The 18,285-nt window shown below is 40.2% G+C and overlaps 2 protein-coding genes across 2 annotated transcripts; one reads left to right on the top strand and one right to left on the bottom strand.

Annotated features, from left to right (window-relative positions):
- The first annotated feature begins 250 nt into the window (after positions 1–250).
- On the top strand, positions 251–5,946 carry yrdc (yrdC N(6)-threonylcarbamoyltransferase domain containing). The gene is made up of 6 exons (XM_026317725.2): positions 251–508; positions 1,956–2,151; positions 3,133–3,247; positions 3,337–3,456; positions 3,657–3,787; positions 5,096–5,946. The coding sequence occupies exons 1-6, from the start codon at positions 331–333 to the stop codon at positions 5,160–5,162; spliced, it is 807 nt and encodes a 268-aa protein (XP_026173510.1). The 5' UTR covers positions 251–330; the 3' UTR covers positions 5,163–5,946.
- A 1,274-nt stretch (positions 5,947–7,220) lies between these two features.
- LOC113136704 (glycoprotein endo-alpha-1,2-mannosidase-like protein) lies at positions 7,221–17,913 on the bottom strand. Its single transcript, XM_026317726.2, has 4 exons — positions 17,388–17,913; positions 14,889–14,998; positions 8,661–8,737; positions 7,221–7,857 (listed from the first exon to the last, which is right to left on the bottom strand). Exons 1-4 carry the CDS (start codon positions 17,896–17,898, stop codon positions 7,221–7,223), a joined length of 1,335 nt encoding a protein of 444 aa, XP_026173511.1. The 5' UTR covers positions 17,899–17,913.
- Between the last annotated feature and the right edge of the window lie 372 nt (positions 17,914–18,285).

The raw sequence follows: 18,285 nt of genomic DNA, 5'->3' as shown, positions 1-18,285 counted from the left end.
TGTATCGTTTTTTTATGAGGGCATTCAGTTGCATTTGTGTAATACTTCTTTGCTTTCATCAATTTTATTTTATTTGTCTCTTATTTAAATTTTTTTCCATCCATCCATTTTCTATACCCGCTTTTCCTGAAAGCCAGGGTCACGGGGAATTATTTTCCTGATAAATATGTATATATAATAAATCCTCCCTAATGTGCTGCTGGCCCTTTAAGAAAAATGTCGTCATTTGTTGGGGGCGTAAACCGGAAGCGTTTGATTCCGCTGTATTTCATCCGGCTACGACATGCGTCTTGGCTATGAAACGACACCAGTGGTCGCAGCTTTGATTTTATGAAGTCGGTTTGTAATATCGCCGTTAAATTAATCAAATTCCGAAGAGTTTACAGTTCAGCTGCGGCTCATCGCCTCGGGGCCGAGATGTGTAAAGAGCTGAAGACCTCAGTCATGCGGTTATTGCCACCGACGTCCAACGGGCCGGTACCGGCGGCCCGTCCGGAGGGTCAAGCAGGTACATGTGTGAGGCAGTGGCAGCTGTAGCGCACCTGTGTCCCTGCAGACGGAGTTTTGGACAAAGGTCTTTTGACGGGTTTTAGCTACTAAAGTATGATGCGTTGCTTTAACTACATAACGTAAACATCGCAGCGTATTACATCAGATTCCTACGTGACTTCTCATTGTTTTTTAGACTAGTTGATCATTAAGCATTTGTCTATAACTTGTCGAACAGCAGCAGGAAAAGCACATTTTCAGATCCCACTGCCTAAGTTGACATTTTGTACCAAAATATTTTCAGTTTGCAAAGTAAAAGTCTATTTCATATTTATAAGCTGCAACCAGCAAATGTTTGGCATTTTCCTTTAAAAAACCAAATGTGTATCAGAATAGTTTGGCATTAATTACCTGGCAGCCAGTTAAGTAACAAATAAAACTAATTGCGACTGTTGACAGCAAAAGTACACACTGGTCCCTACAGGCTATTGTATAAATTAGTGAGTGAAAGGTTTTAGCTGCTGAAGATCATTTACGGATGATGTGTGTTTGTACAATAAACATTAGTGTTACTGCAGATTCCTGATTTTCCTGTCCTGCATGATATGGACCAGCCCTAGTGTGTTTTAAAAGGTGAAATCCACAGCTGCACAGAACTTTAGTCACAATCCATCATTACTGGCAGTGAATTTGCTATGGTTAATAAACAGACAGCTGACTGGGTTTTTTTCCCCCCCACCAGTCTATATTAAAACTCATGCAGAGAAGTGTGGAAAGACCAAGAAGGACAAAATAAAGCTGATTGTAAATTTCCAGATGCATTAGCAGGATATTGGGAAACCCAGATTTTTCCAGCAAAAGGTGCATTTTAACTGCATTGGTATTTGCATTGAAAGCATATAATTGAATTGCCACCACTGGATTTGCAATTATGGTGACTCATCACTTATGTGACATGTGAGTGTTACATGACTGATGTTCAGTATTTATGTACCTCAGGTCTACAGTTGGGCAGTAGAAACTATAGAGGTTTATCATATGAAATTTATCTCATGTTTTTCCTGTAGTCTTTATTCTGTTAAGCTTTGTCGAATTGCAGTTAATAAGCATTTAGCCTTCTAAAAAGTACAGTGTAGTTTTGATACACAAAGAAAGAAAAGAGAAAAAAAGAAAACAGAATTTTTTTTTTAAACTATTTTATTTTCAGTCATTTTTCAAGCAAAGATTTCAAATATATTTTATAGGAATTTTTAATCAATTAAGAGAATAACTGGCAGATTATTTAAGGATCTAATGGTGCAGCCCTTGCAGCAGCTAACCACACCATGCGTTTCTGTGACTGTAGAAACATTACTGCCCCTTTATTAAAAGCTGTAGCTGTGCCCTCTGCATTCCTTCAAATGCTTTTCCCCTGTTTTTGTGTTATGTAAGTTGCTTCAGTGACCCTCCGTATTTTTGAACTGCAGATGGTGCTGAAATCCTGAGTCGAACAGTGAAGGCTCTGAAGGACGGCCACGTCGTTGCTGTGCCCACTGACACCGTCTATGGCCTGGCATGCCTGGCCCAGGACTCTGAAGCCATCCAAAAAATCTACAACATCAAAGGAAGAAATGGGCAGAAACCACTAGCGATTTGTGTAGGAGAAATTCAGGATATCTATAAGTAAGTGTATGTAAAGGTGGCTGTTTTACCACTTGAAGCAGAGGAAAACTTAGAGCTGGGATCATTTTGTTTGGGAGATGGTGAGCAGTGATCATGACAGGCTGACATTTGTAATGGAGCTACAGTTTGAATGCAGACTTTTTAACTTTTTTTCTAATTCAAACTATCAGTGACAACTGTTCTGCTTTGGTGTCAGTCTCTCAGAAGTGTGATGGTTTCTTTCTAGACCTGCTTTTTAGCACAAACATATTAGTCATACACATAGAAGTCACACATAGAAGAGGCAGACACCATCTCCGCACCATCACATTTTAAATTTCAAGTGAGAAGCACACCTGCTGTCACAGAAATACACCAGGATTCATTAATTCATTTGCCACCTAACTGTTTTATTTCCCCATATCACATATCATTTCTCTGGAGACTGTGAAAACATGGCTGCTAAATCTCTAAATAAAGCAGAGGGGACTGAAGGATTGCGGATATATTAAAAAAAAAAAAAAAAACTGGACCAAACTAGGGCTTCAACAACCAAATATTTTCATGATTGTTATGATTGTGTGTGTGTGTGTTGTTTTTTTTTTTTAATTAATATTTGTTTAAAAAGGTCCTAAAATACTAAAAATGACCGTCAGAGTTTGACGCACAAAGCGGTGATGTCAGATTTGCCTGTTTTAGTCTTAAATTCACTTTATTTTTTACATAATACAAAGAAATGCAGCAAAATCCTGACGCAAAAGTTGGAACCACAGTGTTTTGTGTTTTTGCCACAAACACTAAACAGTATTTTTGTTTATGAGAATAGTTGCTGATCATTGCACTTTTGACTAATTCATTAATGGAATTATCATTGAATAATTTGAGCTCAAGACTAAACAGAAAAAAGACTGACAACACCTTAACTGCATAATAGGCCCTGTTGTTGTTAAAAGTCTTAACTCAAATGGAACATGGCTTGATTTTCCTTTTTTTTGTGCTCAGGTACTGTAAGGTGAAGGTGAAGGAAGAGCTTCTGGGTGACCTGCTTCCCGGTCCTGTCACGCTGGTGTTCGAAAGATCTGAAGAGCTGAACACAGATCTCAACCCCTTTACCTCAGTGAGTTCACTCCTTTCACTGAACATTATTCAACGTAGATGAGAGAAATGTTATTAAGACGTGAACATCGATGTCCACCCGTCCTTCAGCTTGTAGGCGTACGAATCCCAGACCACCACTTTTTGAGGCGCCTGTGTCAGATGTGTGGAGAGCCACTCGCACTTACCAGCGCCAACTTCAGCTCACACACCAGCACCGTGGAAGTACACGTAAGTGCTTCGAATGCGGGAAGATAAAGTGATGCAAGATGAAGTTGAGGGTTGCTTTTATCCAAGTACATTCATGAGGTTTTAAAATTTAATCAAGTGTGTTTGCCAGCAGCTTTATTCAGGTTAGAGCTACGTCTGTCTTTGTTTTAGGTTTACACATTTTCTTTCGTCTTTAATGTTTTGTTGCTTTTCTTCTGAAGGAGTTCAAGGAGCTCTGGCCCCAACTAGCTGTGGTGGTGGATGGTGGACCAATAGGAGACCAGATCCGCCTCGGTTCAACAGTGGTCGACTTATCAGTGCTCCACAAATATCGCATTATCAGACCTGGCTGGTAAGTTCATGCTATTACTGGGACCCAGTTAGCTTTTAACTTCCTGTATTTACGTGTGCCATCATTAAGTCTTAGGAAAATATCCGACTAACTGATGAAACCCACAAAATTATTATCCTGATGTTTCATCAGTGGATGCATACACATTGAAAAAAAACAAAACAGAACAATAAGGTCACGTTATATTTCCACTCAACAAAACTGACCCATAAAGTCACGTTATATTTCCACTCAACAAAACTGACCCAAAGATAAGATGGTTCAGATTTCTGTAATAAAAAACCTAGCAGAGTGATCTCTAATTGTCAGTGAGACAGATGTTGCATTTTGCCATCTGGGAGTGTCCAGTTGTTCAGTACTATGTGATGGCTCATCATCAGAATAATACATTTCTCCAATTCCAGAAGCACTGCATCTCTATTTCTATTGGCTGACCATGTAGATCTGCAGGGAGAGGTTGAAGAAAAGGTGCTTTTGTTCATCATTTTCAAGACCTTTCCAAGGGCTAAAAGTTCCACATGAGGACAATGAATTAGTCTGATGATGTATCAAAACTGTGATGTTGCCTTTCACATCAGTTGTGTGTACAACAATCCAAGAACAGACAACAAAAACTAGACTTGGTTCATTGATCATAACATTTCTTGGGCTGCTCCATCCTGATTACTGAACACAAATAAGTAAAACAACAGGGTTGTAGTTGCTGGTTTTTGGAAATGCAGGATGTATAACAAGGTTACAGAAAATGCTTTCATACCATACCAATTATGTGACATTCAGTGCTACAACCTGCAACCCAAAAGCAAACCGTCAGCGATTACCATCCAAAAAAGGACATTTTAGGAGGTTGTCTCTTCAGAACTTTAGACTGTGGCTCCTCCAGTGGAAACACAGGTAGAGGATTTGGTCCTACTTGGAGCCAAAGCGAATGTTGTCAAGTGTAATGTGACTGTACTATGGAAACAAAGAAAGAAGTGAATATAAGCACCAAAACTAAGCACAGGCTAATTTCTTAGGATTCGCCTGCATGAAGCACCTGTCAGTGTTTGGTTTACTATTCATTTCTACTGTAACGATATTGTAACCATAAACTACCGCACCACTGAAAGGATGAGCCACCTTCTCTAAAGTGAATAATAATCTCTAAAGTAATGTAGTAAACAATTTGGACAATGAGGTATTTTATATGAAATCTTTACAATGTGTTATACTAAATATACTTTCAGATCCTCTCCCCAAACCACCAAAGATCATTCTTAAGGAGACTCTGTATATTAAAATGGGAAATCACTGTAATTCTGTTTTCAGTGCCCTTTCTTCTACGGTTGATGTGCTGGAGCGCAAATATGGACTGTCGGTAAACTTGGAAGAATGACCTTTAATGCTGCACAACAAACAAAGACGCACAACCTGGGGCTTCTTTGGAAAAGAGGAATTTAGCTTTCCCAGGAAAGAACTCAGGAACAACTCAAGTCTTAAAGTGCCAGTGGCAGATACTGTTCTGGTGACTGATTTTAAGATCTAGAGTGGCTTTCTCTTCATGACCACATTTTCTGCCTTAACTGTCTAAATGTCTATTATCATGGGATTATTTTAAACTGTTACAATTCTCATTTATTCAGAAACACAAACTAGTCATGCTATTTTTTTTTTCTGGCATAAAATATGTGAGTCTTTTTGTATTGTCAAAGCAATGTGGGTAAACTGAGAATACGGTTTTTTATTTGGTCATAGTTCTAGAATGGTTTGAGGTGTAGCAGGCACCTATGGGAGCTCTGCATTTTTTATTTTACTTTATTATTTGTTAGTTAAACTGTGCAGGCCTGGGAGCATCCTCAAGCTGTTGTAACATTTGAGAACATATTTCAGAGTTATGTTGATTAGCATGTGGACCAAGTGGATGTATGGTCTGGAGTTCGTCGTCCATTTGAAGGTTAACTGGGATATTTTTCAAAAATTCCCATTGCCTGAATTTGTTTTGGGTGGATTGCACAGCCTTGGAATAATAAAAGGGTTTTTTTTTTTTCTAAGTGGCAAGTCTTCCTCACGCATGTGTTTAAGGTATTTTCACACAGTTTATATTAAATGGGTTGTGAAATAGTCAGATTGTTTAAAAAAAAAAAAAAAAAAAAGATAGCAGAAACCAATCAGAAGTGCCCTTTAAATAAAACGGATCAAAGATAATTAGAAATGTCTGTGTGAAAGTACCTTTTTAATTCAAGAAGCAGCAGGATTTCACAGATCCAAATAGCACAGGGCCCCAGTTAGTAGTACATTTTGATCAAAAACACTGAACCTTGGCCTTAAGTAAAAGAAGGTCATTCAAGCCCACGATGAACGTGGCATGTTTCCATAAAGGGAAACGCACCAAACTCCAAATTATATATGTCTGCGGAAACAGCAAGATCCAAACTATGTTCTTACTACCTTGAAAACTTGCTTTAATGGGCTGTCTGACTTGCTTTACTTGCCAAACACCTTTGCTGTGGTTAGTTCAGTGGAAAATAGTAGCAGTAATCTACATGCTATAAATATATACATATTTAAAGGGTAGTGTGTTTTACTTACTAGCTAATATGCTTTTTAAATTCCTTCATATGGGTTTTCATCAGTGGAACAGTTAAATATTTTCTATGATTTGAAATTAACTTTAAAGGCAACAATTCAGCATATTGCAAAATTAACTTTCATTCTTGCCCTAACAAATCTCCCAATCTTCACAAACCTCATAGGTCATTTCTCACGACCATAGACTGTATATAAAGATCAATGACTTAGCAACTAGAGGTAGAGCCTCAGTATCAGGCTGCCAATCAAAAATGGTAATCATCCGAAATACATCCCTTTTTATTCCATCAAATCATTCATTAAAAGCAATTTTATCAGACAAATGATCACTTGCACACAAAACGGCATAATATGACCTATAAAATGACCTTTGAGAAAAGGTTTGGATTTGTACGTGAAACTTTCAATGTGGCTGATTTTTTACCTGCTAACGTGGAGAGGCCAACATCGACTGTGGCGTCATCACTTTCCGCCGTTTTGTGAAAGTGAAGCCAAATAACTGCCTACAAAGGCTGCCATCTTGCTTTTGTGATAAATTTTGCAACCAGATTCTTTGCAACAGCAAACTGACTTATACTTTGAATTTCTAAGTTTGTTTCATGTCTGGGTCCTGTGATGGACTGGTGACCTGTCCAGGGTTGTACCCCTGCCTTTCCTCCAAAGACAGCTGGGATAGGCTCCAGCAGATCCCCGTGACCCTACAGAGGAATAAGTAGATGTAGATGGAAGGATAGATGTATCAGGGTTTATGACCTATAGTGCAACCAGGCACTAGGGGGCGACCGAATTATGGTTGCTAACTTCTGGGGAGCTGCCACAGACACTTCCACTAGAGCATGCTGATTCAAGCATGTTTGATGAAAGCTCAGATGAGCCACTGCTCTTTCTCTTTGTTGAACTGTTCTGCCCAGCGGCGGGTCAGCTCCAGGTAGTGATCAGGTCCATGTGGCTGATAGTCCAAATACACACGGGTCACTGTTTTTTTAGGCACTGCCCTCTCTATCTGTGTCCCCTCGTGCCATTCGTTAAAAGATGTGATAGTGACTATTTCTGGACGCACGTTCAATGCCGCATGCAGGGCTGTTTCAAAATAACGACCGTTCACACGGTTGCGTGTGTTGTGGTTGTTCCATGGACGGATGCTAGTGTCGATATAACCAGGCCCCACACTGGGGATAAAGAGGAGATTGTTGCTGTCACAGAAAGCTTTGATGGCCTTCCAGTTCTGGTGGGATGAGCCAAAGGAAAAGCCGTTAGAGGCGAAATAAGTGTACATGCCATTAAAGCCACCTGCCAGGATGTCGTGCTTGTGGCGCTCCTCCACAATCAAGGCAATAAAGATGGAGTCATAGGCTGTGCCACGCAGGCTGTGGGAGCCAGTGGGAGTCAACAATTCAGACCAGGACTCTGGAGGAGTTAGGTAGGAGTCATAGATGTAAAACATAGGAAGACTCTTCCCTGTGCTGGAAGTAAATTTGTAGAAGGCTCCATGGTCACCATACCTTTAAAAACAGTAAGAAGTTAGTGCAGAAAGAATCAATTTATGAGACGTTGACTAAGTCAGTAGTAGGAACATGTAGTAAAATCATAATTTTGCGAGGTTAATGGAAAACTAGTGGTTCTGAAGATGTTCATTTTCTCCTCCATCCAGTGCTAGAGGAACAACCATGTCATAAAAATCAGTCTAGAAAGGTTTGTCCCCTCGGCAGCACTGATGTGACCAATGAGTGACCACTTCAGTCTGCAATCTGCACGTTATTTGTTCAGGTTGACAGCAGGGCATCAGATATTAAATATCTATATAACATCTTTACTTCATATATAGAGTCATTTTAGAAATAGAGAGAAAACTATTTGATGCAGTCTGACCATATGTAGTAAGACTCCTGTAAAAATCTGGAGGATTCCTAACAGCTTGAGACCCACTTTTAAAGTTTTCCTGTAGTGTATCAAGTTTGTACCTTTCTGCCTATTTTTCACCTGTCCTGATGCCTGTTTCATGTTGCACTTTGGTCTATGAAATGTGTTGTTTTCCTGTATGTATCTCATGCACGTGTATGGAAATAATAAAACTGAACCTTAAAGATGTTTCTTTTCAGAGTAATCCCAATACTCAAGTTTGGAAAACCAGCTTTTGCTTCATAAACTCATTTATAAGTTATGAAACTGGCCTTGTATGTTCAGAAATGCTTTCTAAGAGATTCTAGTTTGGTAACTACTGTTCTTTGAACTACACATGAAATCTTAATAGTTTTCTATTCGAGTTGATGCAGCAGTGGAGAAATGGAGCTAGACAAGCGCCTACCTGTCAATGATATACTTGATGTTGTCATGCACACTCTGGTCGCTTCGTCCTCTGTATGGTTGGATATGAAATGCAACCTGGGAAAACCAGCAGAAAGACACACACCTTGTTGGTCTCTATCCATCAAATTGCTGCCATTAATAAGAAAAAAAAAAAAAAAAAGCCACAGTCAGCACTTACAGATGACCTTAGCAAGGACTGACTATAAATCAGTGGCCAGTTGACACAGAGAAGAGATCTCATACAGGGTTGATAAAGTTTGAGAAGCAGGTAAGAACAGATCCTTATAGTAGTATAGCAAGAGGTCATTTCATTATGCAAAACAAGTCAGTTATACACCTTTTTGAATTTATGTGGCTCCAAGCAAAGCATGACATCAGGTACCAGGTTTCTGTGCCCTGGTGCCATGTTACTGTATTAATAGATTTTCTAAAACCCTTTGCATTAGAGAACTCCTCCCTGACTTCACATTTCTAGTTTATCTTTTTTGTCTGTAATGAACCATATTTTAATTGTGGTTCATTTATACTGGTGCCCATCTGGATACTTTTGCAATACTCAGTTGATGGCTCTGTTAGAAATTAGTATTTGCTCATGTGCAAAAACAGCAGAAGAACAACGGACCTGTCATGTACAAAAAGTACAATATTTTAAGGCACACTAGTGAATTCAGTGACTTTGAATAATGTATGATCAAAGTGAAACACTTTTCTCCTCTGGTGGTGAACACCCCACGGGAAACAATGTGAAGGAAAATGGCTTTTTTAAGATGATGGAGGCCAGCAGCAGCTAAATCGATGTACGAAGTCGTCATTGAAGTGACACGAGTGTTGACTAAACCTACAGTGTTGAACTCCCGTCTTATCCCGAATATAAACCTAATGCAATCTAGTTCAGCATTTCTGCTTAAAAAGCAGTCATTATCCCACAAGAGATTGAATAAAAATGACGTTTGCGTTTTTGTTCGCTGCATTTAATCTTGGTTTGATGGTGGAAGCTGCGCCAACTGTCAGATTAAATGTGTTTAATGTGGAGAAGCTGTATTGCAGAGTTTCCTGTAAAAAAAGGTTTTTTGGCAGCACTGAGCTCATCAACATGACATTGACCATAAGTGTACAAATGGATTGGACTGTATCTGGGATACATTATAGCCTAGCACATTATTTTAAACTGCAGATAGCCACGCCAGCAGAAAGAACGACAAAATCACTTATGCCTACAATGAAGATGTTAAGTGCCTTTCTGTGCAATAAAACCCAAATTTTGATGGTGTGTACTTTGCTTGCAAATGATAAATATGATTAAACACAAAAGGGTCATGGACCTCTGTGTAAATTAATGCCCAGAATCAGAGTTTATGAAGTAATAAATCTCTGGACTTCTCATAAAGTTACAGCCCAGTTAAGTGAGACCAAATATGAACCTATTTTTTTTTTTAAAAACTGTGGGGTATTGGAGAATATTAAAGCAGATTATTATCACCCACAGAGGGGAGAGGGGGAGGGGAGGGGGGGCTGTCACACTCCCCTGTTCAATGCAGCAGAGCGTAGGCCACTAGAAAGCTCAGCTCATTTTCCAAACACACTGGCCCATTACTCTGCAGTAATTTAGAAGTAAATGAGACAGTCAACGCATTTTAATACCTCATAAACATTGACAGCATGAGCCTGGATGTACCCCAGCATGATTTATGCTGAGCAGAGTGGAATTTAGTGCCATGTCATGCAGGAAGCACTGAGGGAGCCAACAAAGAGATAAAGGGTCCAAACCTTTGTAACCATTAGACCATCTTCAAAGCTGAAACATTTCTTTATTCAAGACTGCCAATTTCACTCTGTGGTCAAAGCCAGTGGACGAACGTTTCAATTTAAGGGTACAAAAACCAGTTTATCTGGGGGGAAAAGTGTTGCTGAAGCCATCAATGGGCACCCATGGGCCTTTTTCTCCCATGTACATGCAGTTACATGCCCTAGTTACTAGATAGAACTTTTACAACCCCTCAGGGTGCAGATTGTTCAGACAGGCAAACTGAGTCATAGGACACAGTGCACAATTCCCTCTGCTCCTCCCCTCCTGCACCCAGCTTCCTATCCCCACCACCCTGTCCCCACCAAACCGCCCCCATTGTCCCCCAGGGCAGATGGACTATTTCTGCTCCCGTTGAAGCTAAGGTTGAACAGCAGCATCACTGTGGAGGTTCCATGTGATCAGCTCCTAACTGTGCCATGCAGAGTACACGACCAACGAGCCGTGTGTGGGTGCTGCTGAAATGCTTTGCAGCTTATATAATAAAAGTATGTTGCTTTCTTTTGCAGAATTACCCAAAGTGGGGTCAGTGTCCTTTTAGCTGTGTGCTGTGGGACTGCCATTATGATAGACTGTTTTTGGTACATTTGATACATCCCGTTTACGTTCATCTCCATTTTGACTTGCTTTAATACTTGTTCCATTGCCCTTTGCCAATTGTTCAGTTATATGTGTACGTATATTCAGTAGGGGTCAGTTTTGCTCTAGGCCCCCTTAATAGGTTCATTCGCCCATGAATCTTGGAAAGGATTAATGCCAGATTGATTAACGCTCCATTGAAAAACATAAAACAAATAAAGACTCATTTGGCTTATGTCATTTTTGATAGTTTGTCAAGCAGTAAGTCAAGGCTCATTGTAATTGTGCACAATCCTGAATCTGCAAACAGCACAAGACAAGAAAGGACAGAGATATCTGATGGAAGACAGGGCACATAAAAAATATCCTAATCCTCTTTCACAAAATAAAAATTTCAAGTGTGTTTTAGATAAGCTCAGTATTTATGAGTTTTCATTTTTCTAGTGACAAGACAAGACAAGACTCCCCAGTTATTTGATGCTTCAAAGTGAAGCTACTTTTGTATTATTAGATAAACTGGAAGCCACTTTGCAACTATGTGTGTGTGATTCCTAAATCCTGATTTTATACATTTTTGGCTGTTGTGATTGCTCCTGCCCTTCGTCCAGCCTTTTAGTGGGAAAGAGCCGAGAAACTATTTAATTTAAAAAATGCATAACAGTTCCAAATCATCTCAGGCAAAGTTCTTTACCTTGTCAGCATTTTGCGGAAATTATGCAAGAAGCACTCCAAAGATAAATGTCCTTCTGTGCAGAAGGAGTGGGAGGAGTTGATCAAAACAAGGAGAATTGGATGAGGGTGCTCAGATATACTCAACATGCTGCTATACACAATTTTATTCTAAAGTGCTCTCTGCTCTGCTGTCTAATTGTGATGCTTTAAGTGCTTTTATAGACACAATGAGCAATTATGTGGTTTCTACTTACAGTGGTGTGAAAAGGTGTTGGCCCCTTCCTGATTTCTTATTTTTTTGCATGTTTGTCACACTTTAATGTTTCAGATCATCAAACAAATTTAAATATTAGTCAAAGATAACACAAGTAAACACATCATGCAGTTTTTAAATGAAGGTTTTTATTCTTAAGGGAAAACAAAATCCAAAACTACATGACCCAGTTTTGCCAGAAAACATCTTGATGAGCCCCAAAACTTTTGTGAAACTACTCTGTGGACTGACGAGACAAAAGTTGAACTTTTTGGAAGGTGTGTGTCCCATTATGTCTGGTGTAAAAGTAACACCGCATTTCAGAAAAAGAACATCACACCAACAGTAAAATATGGTGGTGGTAGTGTGATGGTCTGGGCTGTTTTGCTGCTGCAGGACCTGGAAGACTTGCTGTGATAAATGGAACCATGAATTCTGCTGTCTACCAAAAAATCCTGAAGGAGAATGTCCGGCCATCTGTTCGTGACCTCAAGCTGAAGCAAACTTGGGTTCTGCAGGAGGACAATGATCCAAAACACACTAGCAAGTCCACCTCTGAATGGCTGAAGAAAAACAAAATGAAGACTTTGGAGAGGCCTAGTCAAAGTCCTGACCTGAATCCGATTGAGATGCTGTGGCATGACCTTAAAAAGGCGGTTCATGCTCGAAAACCCTCCAATGTGGCTGAATTACAACAATTCTGCAAAGATGAGTGGCCAAAACTCCTCCACAGCGCTGTAACAGACTGACTGCAAGTTACTTGATTGCAGTTGTTGCTGCTAAGGGTGGCCCAACCAGTTATTAGGTTTAGGGGGCAAACACTTTTTCACACAGGGCCATGTAGTTTTGGATTTAGTTTTCCCTTAATAATAAAAACCTTCATTTAAAAACTGCATGATGTGTTTACTTGTGTTATCTTTGACTAATATTTAAATTTGTTTGATGATCTGAAACAAAGTGTGACAAACATGCAAAAAAATAGGAAATCAGGAAGGGGGCCAACACTTTTTCACACCATTGTATTTCACTGTGATGCTCAGTTAATTTGCAGAAAGCATCTCGCAGTCTGTTTGTCCACATATGCATTTCTATCACTGTATATGAAAACATCATGCTTGGGTCACTGATGACCAAAAAACATCAGGACATTAAATCTCATCAGCCTGGTGTTGCATGTCTAATCCCGCTGTTCTTGTTGTGCCCTCACAGAGATACATTATTTTTTTCCCTGGAAAATAAATACTCAGTATCATCATATGATATATCATAAAGATGATATACAGTCTGACAAGACTGACAAACTCACTGCCTGTCTGTTTACAGACTGGAGCAGGCCCATATGTGTCACATCGCAGCTGGAAAATAAATTATCTTCACATCAGGATTCAATTACTGGAATGATAATGAAAAGTGTTACAATGATCATCCTTCCAATTACTTTGCTTTGTAATTAATCTTGGTGATGAATTTCACAATTGTAAGTATGATTTGAAGAACACGTATCTCTTTTCATCATTTAACAAAATTTTACAGGAGTATAACAAACAGATGTTAAACACATCAGTGAAAACAGCTTTGTGGTCAAAGGGAGCATCATGATTTTGTTGCTTTACCTTTACTCGCCCTTTCTATCGGTACCTGCAGATCATCTGACATCAACTGTATCCACATTAAAAGCAAGCATTTCCTGTGTCTTAAGTCTTTGATAAAGAGACAGGAGACAGACAGGCCAACTTAGATGGTTATCTCCACCACCATTCTTTGACCTAATTGGCAATTGGTCATGTGGCCTTTCTACCTCCCCCATGTCTCGCCCATGCCGATGTGCTCCTGAGCTCAATCGGTCCTCACTGAACAACTGATCCAGCAGCTGCAGAACTTTGACCCATTTTTTTCCTCTAATGGTGGTGATGTGACTGAAGCAGCACACATCAGGGGTTTAATCCCTGCAACAGCTTTACAAGCTGAGCTACAGCAGCTCTCAATCTTACTCTCTGGTGGCAAAAAGAAGCTGTAGCTACCACACACACCACAGCAGAATGCCTGAGCTGAGTTAAGCTCTCTGCTCACTTCTGTGAAGCATCACTAATCCTTTTCTAGCTCTTATGTCGCAGCACTCTTATTGAGATAAATGGATGGAGATATACTGTAATGAACAATCACATGTACATGTTGAGCTGCAATGTCATTCACATTCTGGTAACCATTCAGAAATGAAATCATTATGTATATCTTCAGACACAGACGTTTGTTGTTACATAACCCGGGGGTTTTACACAATTAGGGTGTGGGCTGTAATCAGACTATACTGCACATTGTGTCACTTTCTGTACTTTGTGCTGTGTGAAAGACAATGTGCACAGTTCATCTATCTTATAACCACTTTGGCCAGTATTACAGTTTTGGAAAGACAAACAGTGGTGGAAAATAATTGACCATACTTAAGTACAATAATGAGGTACTTGTATTGCACTTGAGTATTTCATTGTTCGTTTTCCTGCTAGTTTCTAAGTTTGACTGACGAATATTTCACTTGCAGTACAAATCATATGATCAGTTTAGAAATAATGGTATGTATTTTTAGAGAAAGCTGTTGGTGCTATAGGGATATTTCAGTCTGTTTGTAATGCAAAGCTACTTGTTCTGGGTCTTTACCTGTGAGTTTTCTTTCTGAGGTTGTAAAGTGAGGTTTTAAACGCTCACTGAAAAGCTTATTTAGGAATTGCTGGCTGAAAACCAACTCTTCAATCAGCAACAGCAAATCACTAAAAAATCTAAAGTCATTGTGGTGTATGCAGTAACAAGTTAACAGATTTGATTCATTGCTCCTTTTCTAGCCTTGGACTCTTTTCCCATTTTGTTTCAGGACTCCCACTTACATTTACATACACACTCAGAATGCATTGATGCCTTTTTACCTTGAGGTTGTGTCTATATGCAGCATCCAGTACAGCTGGTACCAAATCTTCAGTAGGTTCCCCATTGTTGTCAGCCAGGCCTGGAGGATACCAGGACAGGACTAGAACCCCTAGAAACACACAGAAACACAACAGTACAGTATATGGAGCTAATGGAATAAAGCTGATTTAAACCGCTAAACAATTTATTTTATGCTTGGGTGAAGTGATGTGCTGATTTCATGGTTATAATCAGGAGTGTTGGGAGTGTGGGGAGAGAAACATGCACTGAAAAACTTTTGCTTTCATTAACACAGTGAGGTTTTCATACCGACCTTCACTTAGTGTTACAGACATACTGAGACCACTAAACGCACACATTCAGTTGCATGTTTATTGAAGGCGATGCTCTGTCCTGACAATCCATTATTGTAATTGCTATACGTATTTAACACACTTAAGATAGATGCTGGTAATGTTTGTGCCAAGTTGCTGTATTTGTGGATGGGTAATGAGCAAATGAGTCCTTAGACATATAAGAGTAAGAAATCACATGGTTTGTGTGTCTTTGTTTTTCATGTGTGTCCTGTAGCTCCTTTTGTATCTATTTGTATGCAATTGTGCATCACATTTGTAATCATTTTGTTCTTCTTTGGGTTTTATGTCTCTTTGGGGTCATTTTGCAGCTTTGTATAGTTATTTCTTGTGTCTTTGTAGTGACTTAGAGAGTTTTAGAGTCATGGTCTTTTTGTGTGTAGTAATCTTTGGTCTATCTAATTTTTTTGAATCCCCCTTTAGTCATTTGTGTCTCCATCCATTGCTCTGTAGAGGAGGTCTGATTATTTTCACCTAATGCTTATGTGTCCATCCTGCACCTGATCAATACATATACTCCTGTCAGCGTAAGACTGTTTATTATATCTTGTTTTAATGGCAATCTCTGAATAGCTTGAGTGTATGACAGCTCATAAATTCCAGTAGTGATATGCTTGTTCATTCTCTGATGCTGGCTGAGAAATTGCTTCATGACGGCCTGGCACAGAGGAGATTTGGCACATCGAATATGCACTCAGAACTAATTCATTAAAATCTTGTCTGCTTTCTGTGGAGCTGCAGAGACTACTAGATTTCAAATACCTAACTCTTATCTGTTGATAATATGGTCACTGCTATTAATATTATTTACAGGCCTCTGACATGATGGAGAGCCGGTCACAAAGCCATGTGGAACTATTTAGAATTTCGCTGCCTGTGATGTCTAATTAAATGGATTGTTTTAACTAAGAATGGTGAGCCGGCCCTCTCATAAACCATCTGTCAGTGCGGTCGAGTTTCAGAGGGTTGGCTGGTCTGGCTGTCATTCTGGATGGTGTACAATGACCTCCTGAGCAGCAGGACAGAAACATCAGGGCCTATCATGTGTTGGTGTTGATGGCTGAACAGAGCAGACTGTTACTCAACACCAGGCTACAGGACTGTGGCGTCTTTCAGAGAAGCCATCCACGTTTCTGAAACGACTAAAGATACACTGTGCCTAATAATATGTCACCAGACATCTGAAAAACTGATAAAAGCTCAGACTTCTCAGAATGGAGATATGGGGCATTAGGGCTTAGGATAACTTACTATTTTTTATTTCATTTTCAACTACAGTGCACAGTCAAACTCAAACTGAATTTATAAGGCATGTAATAAGGTTGTTGCATTCCCCTGCGAGAATTTAAAGATATACTATCAGCTTTATGATTCTTTTAATTGTTTTTATAAAGCCTGTCTCTTGATTATTGGTTGTCTGGCTTTAGAAACGTTGTTTCTTCTAATCTGGATGTGTGATTGTTACACTGTAAATGTTTTGTTCTTGTGTGTCTTAAATAACAGGTCTTAGTCAGACTCCATGATTTAAAGAAAGATACAAAGACATTTTAGCATATATAGACTGTGACTGGAAATGTAAAGATATGGCCATATTGTGTTCTTGAGCTACATGTTTCTGTTATTTAAAGTAATAATTGTAATTATTTTAAGTTATTTATAAGAAGCCTAATTTTTATTACTATAGTGAAACAGTGGGTTGCAATGCGCTATTGAGTTTCAATACGTATTAAAGTGGTCTTTATCTGCAATATTCATATAACAGTACGCGCATTAATATCCTCATACTGGTTTTAACTGTATTACCCAGTCCTAAGGGACATTTGAGGAAGATTAAACATTTTCTTGAGTCAGAGTCTAAAACTTCTTGTCTCAGACTTGAAATCGTGATAGTCAGAAAACAAACGATTTAGGCCGAAAAAGTTGATCTCAGCGCATCAGCAGATTTTTAGGGGCTTGCAGCTGAGCGCGTGGGGAGCTGTCCCATAGAAATGTGGTGCTGAAATGCTCAGTGGCCTCTCATGCGAAAAGGAGCAAGCTTTGCGCTTACAGAAGCCGGATTTCTGTGAGGTTGCTGAGCAAGAAACCTACACTCAGATCTTTTTTCCACCTTTCTCCCTGAGATTCCTCTGCAGCTCTGAGCTGTACCTGCAGCAGATGCTCCGATCTGCTCCATGTGGGACTCCAACACGTCCGGGTCCCTCGAGCTGTAGGGATTGAGTTCAGGGTAGAAGCTGGAGCCGATGTCCTCAGGCGGCATGTGTCTCCCTCTCGGATAGCTGGATGCGATTTTGGGGTCCCAGTGTGGCACCAGAATGTGGTCCCAGTGAATATACTTGCCGTCCATATGTGGGTTACCGTACCAGATATAGTAAAAAATATGAACATCGTAAAATATGGTCCCGTCAGGCCCGGAATTAGACAAAATTGCTTTGGTGTCGCTGCCAGCCGGGCGGACCTGACCCGGGGACGCGGTGGCGTCACGGGACATGGAGCGCCTGTCCATCTTCCCTCCTGTCATCGGCACGAACTCCAAGCCCGGAGCCAGATCCGAGAAGCCGTCACTGGGCTTCAGGGTCCTCAGTCCCATCATGGTCCCAAAGATGAAAAGCGTGAAGAGAAACAGTGCGATGCAGGCTTTCCTCCGTAGTCTTGCCATGTTCGGCTGGAGTGGCAGAAGCTGCAATGGACGTAAACGGGACTGGGAGCGCAAAAAATAAACCTCACTGTGTTCTGCTTTCCCCACGCCAGGAGTTCACCTCACAACACGCCCGACTCTTCAAAGTGGCCCTCATCGCCGCTACAAATGGCACGTGAATATTCATAACTAGAAAGCGGTCCCATTAGTGCAGTCCAGTCGCAGCGGGCTGACGCAGCCGACTGTGGGACTTTTAACTTTCTTCTGCAGCCTCATATTGTGCTGAGCTGTGTGCAACCCGAGAGGTATCGCCGCAGCAAAACCTGGCGTCCCAACGCGCCTGTTCTGCTCCATGCGAAGAGAACCAGCGAGCAGAGACAACTCAGTTCCCACAGAGGAACATTTCTG

The sequence above is a fragment of the Mastacembelus armatus genome, chromosome 16 (assembly GCF_900324485.2).
Source record: "Mastacembelus armatus chromosome 16, fMasArm1.2, whole genome shotgun sequence".
Classification (NCBI taxonomy): Eukaryota; Metazoa; Chordata; class Actinopteri; order Synbranchiformes; family Mastacembelidae; genus Mastacembelus; species Mastacembelus armatus.
This window is presented reverse-complemented; position numbering and strand designations above follow the sequence as displayed.

What these genes read in the sequence shown, in the direction of transcription:
- yrdc (XM_026317725.2), top strand. Translation starts at nt 331, where the DNA reads ATGAAGTCGGTTTGTAATATCGCCGTTAAATTAATCAAATTCCGAAGA. An exon ending in CCGTCCGGAGGGTCAAGCAG is followed by an intron (nt 509 to 1,955) that starts GTACATGTGTGA and finishes TTTGAACTGCAG; the next exon opens with ATGGTGCTGAAATCCTGAGT. An exon ending in CGCATTATCAGACCTGGCTG is followed by an intron (nt 3,788 to 5,095) that starts GTAAGTTCATGC and finishes TTCTGTTTTCAG; the next exon opens with TGCCCTTTCTTCTACGGTTG.
- LOC113136704 (XM_026317726.2), bottom strand. Translation starts at nt 17,898, where the DNA reads ATGGCAAGACTACGGAGGAAAGCCTGCATCGCACTGTTTCTCTTCACG. An exon ending in GATCGGAGCATCTGCTGCAG is followed by an intron (nt 14,999 to 17,387) that starts GTACAGCTCAGA and finishes GTGTGTTTCTAG; the next exon opens with GGGTTCTAGTCCTGTCCTGG. An exon ending in CATATAGACACAACCTCAAG is followed by an intron (nt 8,738 to 14,888) that starts GTAAAAAGGCAT and finishes TGGTTTTCCCAG; the next exon opens with GTTGCATTTCATATCCAACC.